Source organism: Cygnus atratus, chromosome 7 (genome assembly GCF_013377495.2).
Source record: "Cygnus atratus isolate AKBS03 ecotype Queensland, Australia chromosome 7, CAtr_DNAZoo_HiC_assembly, whole genome shotgun sequence".
NCBI lineage: Eukaryota > Metazoa > Chordata > Aves > Anseriformes > Anatidae > Cygnus > Cygnus atratus.
Window position 1 is genome coordinate 20,832,369 of NC_066368.1, and position 12,171 is coordinate 20,844,539.

General features: G+C 50.2%; 1 protein-coding gene across 3 annotated transcripts; it reads right to left on the bottom strand.

Moving 5' to 3' along the window:
- Positions 1-372: 372 nt before the first annotated feature.
- LOC118243154 (2-hydroxyacylsphingosine 1-beta-galactosyltransferase-like) lies at positions 373-11,452 on the bottom strand. Of its 3 annotated transcripts, none has more exons than XM_035536967.2 (6): positions 11,340-11,452; positions 5,862-6,706; positions 3,140-3,279; positions 2,900-2,976; positions 2,272-2,491; positions 373-1,317 (listed from the first exon to the last, which is right to left on the bottom strand). In XM_035536967.2, exons 1-6 carry the CDS (start codon positions 11,398-11,400, stop codon positions 1,002-1,004), a joined length of 1,659 nt encoding a protein of 552 aa, XP_035392860.1. In that variant the 5' UTR covers positions 11,401-11,452; the 3' UTR covers positions 373-1,001. The 3 variants fall into 3 exon arrangements, with proteins under 3 accessions (XP_035392860.1, XP_035392870.1, XP_035392880.1); XM_035536977.2 differs by lacking the exon at positions 11,340-11,452 and adding an exon at positions 10,326-10,347 and having other exon boundaries at positions 421-1,317; XM_035536987.2 differs by lacking the exon at positions 11,340-11,452 and adding an exon at positions 9,112-9,242 and having other exon boundaries at positions 421-1,317.
- Positions 11,453-12,171: the final 719 nt, after the last annotated feature.

Genomic DNA, 12,171 nt, shown 5'->3' on the forward strand with positions numbered 1-12,171 from the left:
TTTCTTCAGAAAGAGCAGAGCTTGTTGCTTCTATAAACAGGCTGTATGGCCCATTGCCTGTGACCAGCTCTCCAAGCTGCTGGCTGCTATTCCTGTGGTCCTAGCACTTACATCTGTTTCAAATTCTTCTTTTATCACAGGTTTGGAGACTCCATGGGCATGGATGTGTTATGTACAGGCAGAGGAGGGATGGCACCACATGAAACCCTGGGAGAAGGCCAAGAGGAGTTGCTGACAGAGGTTTGTAGGGGTCTAGAGGTACGTGGAGACTGTAGCAGCAGTGACATGAAGGGAAAACCACTTGAGTCTGCTTGAACGACTTCCTCTTACAAGGACCAGAGGTTAACATTAAACTGAGACTAGAGCACTGCCACCCGGGGGAAAGAATATAACTTTATTTAAAAAAAAAATAATTTAGCTCAAACACAAACAAGATTGCAGAGGGTCGATGGAAGCAGGAAGAACAACATTCACCCACAGAACTTTAAACAGACCATTTTCTTTCAATCAATACTTTCATTAACCTTCCCTGTCCACAGCTCTACCTCCAGTCCTCACCTGCACATAAAGGAATCCTGACTCTTGGGGGTCTTGGTGACAAGCCAGAGGAGAAACAATGTCTGCCACGCACGAAACGCTATTCCTACCTCCAGAGCCTCCCCAGAGATCCAAAAAGCCAGAAGAGCAACACCAGCGTCTAAACCAACGTGCAATAAAAAGGGAACAACTCGCACTCCTCCCTGGAAGTCTACCTACCCATGCCCCATTCCCAGCGTCCTGGCCAAGTACTTCCACCCATGCCTGAATTCGCGTCCCCGCCCACAGGTGCTGTACACAGAGGTGTGCACACAGGCCTTTGCAATACACCTCCCTCCCCCCGGCTCTTCTCATCCAGACCTGCTGATCTTTCGCCTCTCTCTGTGCCTGCGTGCCGCACATTTCTTGGCACGGCAGCAGTTCGTTTCACAGTGAAGGGATGTGCCCTGGAACATGCTGAGCCACTACTGCAACTTCTTCTCTTCTGTGAAGTGGCCTTTCATGCAATTGCCATTCTGATAGACAGGGCTGGCCCTCTTCCTTCTGTACCACACCACAGACTTGTAGAGCACAAATCCAATGCTGGCCAGGCAGAGCAAGAGAAGAGCCAAGATGTCCAAGCAGAAGTACTCATACAAGGAGAGGTCGTAGACAGCGGGACGAAGGTAAGGTGCCCCATCATGACGGAGGATGTACTCCAGCCAGTACACTGTCCTGTTGAGAGCATGCATCGGTTTGTCCAGGTGCAGGGCCGAGATGAGCTTAGCTGCTTTTCTGTAACTGCAAAGGAAGACAAGAAATTGTCAATCTGACAGGGGCCTCATAGCTAAGAAGTGGCCTGATTCCGCAGTGCCTTCAAGTCCCAGGTGATACCTTAGGAGTGTGGCACGTTTACTCCAAGATTCATTTCACATCTGCCTCTAAAAGCCACTCTGATGGCAATCATTAGCCATGGCAGCACAAGCCAGAGTGCATTTTACTGTTTTGTTAACAAGGCTGGCAGTTCAGTTCCCAAGTTCCTTGGTAAGATGACTGCTCAGTGACTTCTGATGGATAAAGGCTTTTTGAGGGGAGTTTGCACCAGAAGGTCTCACCCAGCATCAAGCAGCAGTCACTTGTTTGGTAACTAGCCAAATACTTTGCTACTGAGTGGAACACCTCAACAACTTACTCTGAGGTCAACAGATGAATGCTCCTAACAGTTGATTAAAAATAAAAATAAAGCTCTTGGACTACACTAACAGTTGCATGTGTTGTATTAGACAGTGGGAGCCCTGTGTTACTGTGCTGCAGCAAATCTAGGAAAGGGGAAAAGCCTTGTTTTGAGAAGCAATGGATGAAGCATTATCTGCAGCCCATGGTCTGCACTAACTGTTTCTACAGAAAGCTTTTTGGACAAGACCAAGGAAATCACAAGGTAAGGATACAATCTCATTTTACCTGATAAAAGGCTGACATTAAAATGACAGAGGTTTGTGCCTCTGCATCTCAGAAAGCTTTCTAAGAAAATTACAGTCAGAGCCTAATAGGGCTAGACCATGCTCTCTCGCAGCAAATGCTGGAGTATATCTTCCTGCAAACATCTCAGGATTACAAGGCACTAACATGTCTGTCCAGCTGAGCAATATTTGCAACTCTGCTTGGTCCAGAGGCTGTGTAGGGGATGACACAAAGGCATCAGTCTCTAGGTGCAACCTGTACCAAGGAATTGCTTGATGCACCTGCATGGCTCACCTGGGGTCAGAGATAACTGTGATGACAGCCTGGTAAAGATCCTCTTCTCTCACGCTGCTCCAGTCCATGAGGATACCCATGCCCTTCGCCTGCACTCTGGTCATGATGTCAAACTGGTCCCCATAGAAAGGGAATCCCACCACTGGCACACCGTGATAAATTGCCTCAAATATGCCATTCATCCCGCAGTGGCTGACGAAGGCTTTCACGTTGGGATGGCCTGCAGGCAAAGAAACAGCAGCAGGTCAGTGCTTTCCATGCTGAAACAGGGCTACTGGTGGCTTCTTCAAGACACAGTGTGGATGCATGCTCAGGGAAAACCAAACGTGCTGAGCACAGAGGATGAATATTCACATTATCCTTCAGGAACACAGCAGCCCAAAACTCACTGGGCAGAACCTGGAGAACAAGGGAGGTAAGGGCCAAGATACAACTTCAAACAGGCCCTAGGTGAGGACCATACTATTTACAGATCAGACTCACAACAAGCAAGAGACTTAGACCCACACAGGTGCTGCTTTCCTTGTATGATCTTGCTGTGGTTTGGACTGAACTCCAGAGATGTTGCTAGTGGTACACACACACGCTCACACACATACACGCTCACACACACACAGCCCTGCCTTACCTAGCAGGTCGTTCTGGGGTAGCCACCCCATCATCAGTGTATTCTCGCCCAGGTTTCTTGGCTTCTGTCCGAAGTATCTGTGGGAGGAGATAAAGATAAAAAAAACAGGAAAAGAAAAACACACACAACGTAATTATAACAATTTATAACAATTATAAATTCAATCAGATGAAGAGATGGAAAGCAAACTGTCTGATTTTCATCCAACTGGAGTTAAGAGGAATCCCATTCCCTCCTCACCTCCACACCACCCTCTGCGGGAGGCGGGCAAATGCACCAGCCATCTTCTCCACCAGGTCGTTTGGAAGAGCTCGGATCCCAATGCCAAAGGAGACAACAACAACACCTGCATCTGCTGCTTCCACCCAGAGACGCAGACCCTGCGGGCAAAACACACACAGATGCCTTGAAGTCTTGCTGGAGAAAGGCCCTTCCCCCGTAGCCTCTGCCAGCAGAAAGCTGTCTACGAAGAGGATGAAGCCAAATCTATACAGAGCACAAAGCTAAGCGTTTCTGACCAGGGAGATGCTAAAACTACTGTGATTTCTGCAGCCAGACAGGCAGGAGTTACTTGAGCACTCAAGATGAGCTTGGCACTCCACACAGAGGTGTCTAGAAGTTGCATTTCGTAATACAGCTTTGGAGGTGACACAGTTACTCCTTGGTAAGGAGGCCTCTGAAAACACAGGGCCCACATAGGTACAGCCAGAGCAGCTAAGGGAGCTGGAGTGAAAATATTAAGGCTGTTTTCCATCAGCGTGCTAAAGCAGAAGGCCTGCCAGGATCTCTAAGTGTAGGCTAGAGGCTTCCTGAGATGCTGCATAAGCAGGTGGGTATCTAGGAGGAAGTCCTCACTCTTTTTGACTGGCAGGAGGCGAGGAGGCTGGAGGAGAAGAAATCAGCCAGCACACCTGCTGAGGAGAAAACACAGAGTATTCCCTTCTATGCCAGGCTGGGCTGAGCCTCTCTTGCCATGCGTTCTGTCCTGCTTCAAGCTTCCCATGCATCAGCTCACAGTCAGTAGCATTTTAGGGAAGTTTCTTAAAACGTCTTTGAATATGAACACTGTAGAAGATTTTGAAGGGCAAAAAAATCCCCAAACAAAACCAACAAATTAATTATTTTTTTAAAGGAGAAAAATAAGATGATTAATCTAGAATATTTTATTAGTAGTAGTCTACAAGGTTGAGTATCAGTACAGAGGAGTTACCCCCAGAGAGTAAAAATGAAATGTGCTTTATGTTTGTCCTCTGTTAGGTGCTTCAGGGACTCAAGCCTTTCTTTGCAGAAGAGCTTAAGAAGCCCAAAAATCAACACAACAACAAAACGATCAAGATGATTTCATCTAAGGGGTTTTGGTTTCTCCAGGCTCTTGAATCTCTGATTTTCTTTTGAGCAATACGACTGCTAGAACTTAAAAAAGAAGAGAAAGTACTCGTTTGGCTTTGCTTGATAAAGCTATAATGACTCATATAGCAGATGATTACATTATCCATTACAATCAGGCTTTCAGAAACAACTTCAGAGTTGCTAAGGGAAGCATGGTTGACCACCGCAGATTCTCACCACCTCTCAAATACATATCTATATTCCACCATGCCCTAATTAAAGGAACTCTCAGCCACGACGTTCCAAATATGAGGAAATAAATACCTTAATTATACAACCCAGCTTCTGTGGAGATGGGAGATGCCTTACGCTACACCTAGACCTACCAAGGCCCTCTCTTCTGTCAGCATCCTGTACCCTGGGCACAGGCATGCCTGCCTGCCAACACAACAGCCACCGCCTACTGCAGGGCTCTGGACTTATCTCCATCGTTCTTCCCCTAGGCGCCTTCGGCTCTGTTCTTGAAGCCATGAAGCACATGAGTAATGCCACAGCAAGCAACTCCCTTCTTTATAAGCCAGGCGTGTACGCAGCCAGGTTGGACCAAGCTGGTGTTTTGCAAGACCTGTGAGGCAGACACTCTCTGACACAGCTTTTGGAGCACCCTACATGCGTTACATTACCTGCATGCTGTGCCACACGGGAAAGGGTAATGTGCAGCCATACGCATCTGGAGAACTTCTGCTCCAAAGCACCTAAACTCCCTTTTTCCTTTTAACTGCAAAAAAATGGCATCCACAGTCTTGACTAAAGCTGCCATCGGAGATCTAGACAGATCCCATATCATTTGAAACTTGGATCTTATCTCTATTTCAGCCCCTTAGTTGGGACATCAGGACTACCCAACTGCCTCAGGGTTATTATCCAAGTCTACTTCCCCACAGCGTTTGTAAAAGTGCTAAAGCAATGGGAGGAAAAGTAGACACGTCCTGCTCCATTCCAACACTGTCTTCGTCTGGAGGCTTTAAGGGCTCATCCTTGTTCATCTTTACTGAGGATAGTGAGATACAGACCAGAGAGAGCCTCTGGGATGCCTGGAGAGCTTTCCTCAGGGCTGTCACTTAAGGAAGAGAGGACAATACACTTCAGTTTTGTACACTTTGGCACTCCACGCTGAATTCAATGAGAAGAAACACAGCTCTCCTCTATGAGTCCTTAAGACTACAAGCTTGAGGGCAGAAATACCCTGCAAGAAATTGAACTAAGGAAGAAATTCTGGATTGACTTAAACCAGTGATGAAGAAATAAAGACTAATTGTTCTTCCTATTTCCTCTTCAAATGTAGAAACAAACAACCTACTCATGTTCAAGTCCCAGGGGCAACACTGCCATCACAGGACTTCCCACACCATTTTACACAGACAGTGCAGCTGACTCCTACTTCAGGGTGGACAAATTAACTACATTCTCCCTGCAACCCCCCCAAGTCCTCAGTGCTCCCCATCTCCTCGCTACACACAGGCACCAAAATGCAGCTTCACATGGCATTTATAAGGCTCTTCAAAAGAAGGTTTGCACCACGTATCTCCGCAGGTTAATATGTAATCATGGCTCAAAGCTTTCCTGCACTTACCACTGGAAGAGGCTTTGCAGGCTCAGCAAGGATCCCCCCTGTGAAAATGACATGGGGGAGCGTTGGCCGGGGAAAGTCCAGCACCACATCATTGCAGAGGAAGAAGAGGCTAGTTCCATGGACAAGGTCCAGCATGGATGTCTTGGGCTCCACGCTGTGCTTCTCCATGAGACGTTCAAACTTGGGCAGGATGACCAGCTTTGTGGCCACGCGAGTGATCATGTAGACCAGGAGGTTCCAAGTCCTGCCGAAGAAGCCCATCCTGTCAGTCATCAGGGAGTTGAACTCAGGAACATAGGCAATGGGGGACGTGGCACCAATCTCTGCTGGGAACCAGAAACCAGTGGAGATCACAGCATATTTGACATGGAGGATGTGAGCCAGGATAAAGCCACACATCTCATTGGGGTCCACCAACAGGAGGTCAAAGTGCTCATGCTGGAGTTTCTGCAGGAGGGTATTGTTTCCCAGCACCAGGTCACAGTTTTCCAGGTACTTTTCCAAAAAGGAGAACATCTCCAGAGAGGTCATCTTCCCTTGAAAGACACGCTTTATCTTCTCCTGCACCCATGCGTCTGCGCTCTCCGTGCTGAAGATGCCCCAGTACCTCTGGATGCGGAAGGCGGGCAGGTAGGTTTCCACGTCCCGACCCTCGTGGAGGAGCAGCACGGGGTCGTGGCCCCGGTCAGCCAGTGCCTCTGCCACTCGCATGAAGACTCGCAAGTGGCTGTCGAAGACTATGGTGGGCATGATCAGCACCTTGGCACAGTGACATGGCTCCAGACCCAAGGCAGCCACCACAAAGAGAAGAGCAGCAGGGCACGGTAGCACCTTCATCTTCATCACTGCAAGGAAAGAAACATGTCATTAATATAATATAAAAGGCTCAGTCACATGCTTGGGCAACTAACAACTGGGAACGTAGCAGCAAGCTAGACGCTTATGAGGTGGGAGAGGAGAGCAGTATGGAGTTTGCCACAGGGAGAAAAGAAAAAAAGAAAAGAAAGAAGCCACACACACACAAAACTCAGATACTAGAGCGTGTCAGGTGCATTTTCCATAAATTCAAAGCCACTTCTCTGTGTCAATCCACTTCTAAGGCTCAAAAACAGGCAGACTGACTTGCAGAGAATCGGAGAGGGAGAACAACTGGCAGAGCCCTGCTGGGTCAGAGCACCAGCTGGGACCCCTGTGCTCCATCCCCACGTACCACTACAGAACCAGCACAGCTGGATTTTATCACTGTTTCTGCCTCCCCAGAACAGCTGACTGACTGCCTCCCAGCCCCTGCTGTCTGTGCAAGCTCCCCGGGAGGCCTGCAGAGCCCAGAGGGGATGCAGAGAGGCACCCTCTGCTTTTAGCCCTTGAGAGCCACTTTGCTCAGCGCAGACAGGGCAGGAGAAAGCCCGTACCACAGCAGGGCTCTCAGAGAGAAGCCTCAGCCCCAGAGAGCGCAGGAAGGGTCTGGATGGAGAGCTGCCCCACCACAGTCACTGCACCACTGACACATCAGCCGTGGGAGGGCAGGGAGGATCAACGGAAAGGGATGGAAGAGGTGCCAGGACTGATGGGGTGGAAGAGAGCAAACCCAGAAAGCAGCCCCGGAGACAACGTGCAACACCAGCGGCACAGCGACGCCCCTTAGTCACACTCCTACAGCTGTCACCCCATCCCAGCTTGGCGAAACACCCAGCATTTCTGTTGTGTAAGGGCTGTTGCTACATCACTGGAAGCGAACTCGCCTCACCCACACCTCACATTATTTTGGGAGAAGAATTACTTGATAATTATTTGGGAACAGTCAGAAGCAGAGCTGTGTCCTGAGGACCCAGTTCAGACTTGCTGGGAAGGGTGGGGGGAAGAAGTTATAATGGGAACAATTATAAGTGGATTTTGGATGGCCTCACATGCTAAGCCCCAAAAGGGCTGCGGGAATGTGGACCAAGATTTTCTGCCAGCTTCTCCACCACTGCTTGATCAATTAAGAGGCAAGAAAGAAAGTCACAAATAAGATCCTGCAAAATTCTACCTCCAGACTCCCTTCAGCAGCTGGATATCTCACTGCTTTCCAGTCCCACATCAAAGAAACACAGAGCAGCTGCTAACTGGGACCCTACTGAGTCCCAAAGACAACTACTGCCAGTGCTTGGACAATCATCCAGGGCCAGCTGGGCAGCTGTGCCTGCAGGAGTGAAGAGAAACACCAAAAATGCAAGCAGATGCTAAGGGTGTATATGGACCAACAGAGCAAGAGCTCCAGGAGGATGGAGGCACAGGTGAGAGCCTGGAGAGAAGGGAACAGAAGCTCCACGAGAAAAGTGAGGACCTGCCCAGAGCAATCCCTAGAGGTGCTGGGAATCCCTTCTCCCTGCCCAGACAACAAGAAGGCTGTAAGTCTTCCCAAGTGGTGGGAGGATGTCAGGCTGTGGGAAGGGACCTTTTTTCCTGCCCCAGCTCAAAACCACCAGAGCACCTCCCCGCACTGCCCATGCCCAGAAAGGCACCAGCAGGTACCGTAGCCAGGGCAGTACTGGCTGCAGCCCAGCCCTCCAGCTGGGGGCACAGCTGCCTACACACATTTTGGGCTGTGCACAGGTGGTTCAAGAACACTGTTAAGGGGGCTGTGCCACAGATGCTTTAGGTTTCCAGGTGCAGCAGGCAGCTCAGGGCAGCATCTCGGTAAGAGCCAGGACTGCTGCCTGCTGTGGGAGGAAGCCCTCTCATGACTGCCACAGCAAGCAGCAGTGCCCTGCCTGCACAGCCCATATGGCCCCCAGCAGCTGCTGGGAGCTTGCATTCAAAGCCATCAGAAAGAACTGAAGTTGAGATGGGAGGCAGTGGAAAGGGAGCATTAGTGAGAAGAGAGAAGAAAACCCTCTGGACCCATCCAAGAAACTTTTAACTGGGCAGAAATTTGCCCCTTGGCTTTGCCCTGTTTAACATGTTTGACAAGGAAGGTGTCTGATATTAATGGATGATTATATCAGTTTAACGGAAGTGAAGTAACTGAACATCCACAGCTCTAAAGATTGAAGTTTCTTGAACTCAGGTGCCTTTTTTTAGGATGAAGTACTAAAATCTCTGACAACGAGCATTCTAGTCAGAGATGCCAATGAAGAAAAAGCAGTAAACTGAGACCCCATAGCAAGGAAACTGCCTTTTACTTCTCTCCTCCTCCAGCATTTTGTATTGCCGAGTTCCTACCTACTACTTGGAAACCCATATTCACAGGGCCAAATTATTTCCTTACCTGCCTTGTAGTCTCCATCTAGCTCTTGCACACAGTAAGAAGAAATGTTTTCCCTGTAAGCTTCTCAAGAGCTAACAAAGCAGCACAATTCACTTGAAGCCAAAAGGAAAAGACATCTTCACCAGGACGCTCAATACTCTTCCTGGAACAAGAAACCAAAGTTTGCCTCCTCTGCTGGGTGTGATCCAGAGAAAACAGCACCATCTGCTACCATCAAGTTGATGACAGCCAACCCAGTTGTGGCTAATTTATGGAAATGAAAACTCCGTGCAGGCAGGCAGGTATGCAGCTCTGAGAGCAATGCTGCCACTGCAGGACGATGTCGCACTACCAGCAGGAGCTGCTTGGGGGGATCTCTAGTACAAACCTAGAAGATACAGTGCTGTGTAAAGCAAACTCAATAAAACGTATGTTGAAGCAGGGAAGTCTAACCGTCTAACACAACCCAGTGCTTGGTGGGCTCTGAGCTCTGTTTTGGGGTTATCACAACCTTCTACTTCACCATGGTCAGCAGGGTAAATAACACTGAAATACTAATACTAGTGTTTTAGTATTAAAAACAGTAAGCAAGGAGAAAAAATCCCTTCAAGTATAAGCTTTCCCACAGAGCTTATAGCCCTGATTTTTTAAAAATTATCATTCATATATATATATATAGTGAACAGTGCACATCTTGTCTGCTCAAAACAGCATTCCTTTCTAGCATTTTTCATTTGATGTCTTCATGGCAGCCCACAAGAAACACGAAGAATGAACAAAGCCCAGGTCCCAAAAAGACCAGAAGAGGCAACCACACGAGCAATCAGGTCAATGCCAGAAAAAAAAAAAAAGTGTTTGCACCACACTCAGTCCTACTGCTTCCACATATCAGCAGTGCTCTGCTCATCCTTGTCCATTCCGGACAGAGAGTTACGTAGTCCTGAGTCAGTGTGAAATTTGTAGGACCTTGGGCAACCTTCAACATCCTTTCTGGATGATCAGAACTTTATAGAGGAAGCTCTACAGGCAAGGTGGGAATATGTGGGCCAGCAGCAGGTTGGCAGTCCATTGGTCACAGCCAGGGAGCCACAGGACTAAAGAAAATAGCTGATCCATAACAACTGAGAAAATAAAATCTGTATGTCAGCTCGTCAGGCATTTGAAACTACAAATACCTTCAAGAACTTGAGCTGGCAGGTGGTGTCTAACATCACACACCTGCTTCCCCACCTGACCTTTCATCGTGCACTGAGTCTGGCTGGGTGGTAAGACAGATTCCCTCCGCTCCACACCCCCAGGCTTCCCGACTGTCTCAAGGAAGGGTCAGAGATGGTTTGCAACACCACCAGGCTCTTCCGGAAGGCTTTCCTCCTGCTTGCGACACGGTTGCAAGACGCAGAAGCAGCTGATGTGCAGCTGTGCTCTTCGTGAGCTGTCTCAGGTCTGCAGCGCGGAAGCATTCAGGAGCATTATTTGTAATCCCTGGGTGCTAGAGACAGACAGGCCAGGGGCCATTTCCAAACATTCATGAGAGCCACAGACCTTGAAGTGAGCGCACACAACAGCTCAGCATGCATTTCGGTCTTAAGAGCGGGTTACGTCCATACGACAGTCAAGTTTAACAAGTTCTTGAGACTGCAGAGAAAACCAGAGAGATACAAGAGCAGCAAACAAACTTTAGAGAAGCGGTCGAGAGGGGTGGGGGAGAGAGCCTTCCACTTACTGCCCTGTCATCTCAGCTTCTTTCTGCAGGGAAGCACCACATTAAAGGAAAGATGGCATTAAACACCGCAGAAGGTTGTGAAACCTGTGTAGGAAGCACTAGGGATTGATAAAGCCCTGCCAGACAAGTCTGATCACATTTAACAGCGTTACAGGAGCAGAGAAGCAGAAGATAAGGCTCATCTTCTGTATGAGAACTGACGCCCTCACGTACACAATCCTACTGGGCTCCGAGCGGGCAGCAGGGACGAAACCCGGCTGAGCTGCCACGAACACAACCGAGAAGGGATGCAGAAGAAGAGGAGGCAGGAGGGGAGGGAAGGCTCACCTGGGACGCAACCTCCTAGAAGCAAGTTAACGCAGAAGCACCCAAAATCTCCCCTCGGGCACCAAGGGGTGATCCTGCCCTGCCCAGCCCAGCCCAGCCCAGCCCAGCCCAGCCCAGCAGACCCCAGACCCGCGCCCCTCGCCAGCCCCGATCGGGCACAGCCGGAGCGATACCGGCCTGGTCCCGTCCCGGCACCCACCTGCACCGAGAGCCGGCGGCAGCGCGGCCCGAGCGGCGCCGCAGAGCCCTTCCCCTTTCATGCCGGCCGGCGGCGGGCGCGGGCGGGGCGGCCCCAAACCCGGCCCCAGCCCCGGCCCCGGGGCCGCCCCGCCCCGGCCAGGCCTGCGAGGCTCAGCGGGGCGGAGCAGGGCCGGGCCCGCCCGGCGGAGGCTGCCCTCGGGCCTGCGGGTGGACGAGGGGCGAGGCGGCCGCAGCAGCAGCAGCCCCCCGCCAGGGCAGCAGGAGGGGCCGAGGAACGAGGGGGGCCGAGGGCAGGGCGCCGGGGCACCCACACCGACCAGAAGGGGCTGTCCTGGTCGGCCAGTTCCAGCATTAACCGCGGCTCGGCCCAAGCTGAAACTGCACCGGTGAGGCACATGGAAACTGGCCCTAAGCACCCCGAGAGGCATTTCCTTCACGGCAGAGATGTAGGTTAAGCCTGCCTAGCAGCTGCGAAAAGCTTGTGAAGGGCACGGTCCTTCCTTAGGAGCGTCAGACATGTCACAGACCACGTAGCTTTGAAGGTCTCACAACACATTTCCCCTCCCAGCACCCAGTCAGGCTGGTGCTTATTTTCAGCATGACCGGTGACACTTTCTGCATGTGCTGCTGAGACCTCAGGCAGCAGCGTTACACCTTCTCCTACAGCACAGGCGAGGGGGCGAGCTGTGGCTCCACTAAGGCAGAGGGATTACCTGATGGATGCCATTAATTATGGACTGACACCCTATCAACCTGGCACTTCTGTTCATCCCAGCTTTTCCTTAGAGGTATAGCACAAGGGAAAAACAAGCATTGTAGTGCTCAAGACC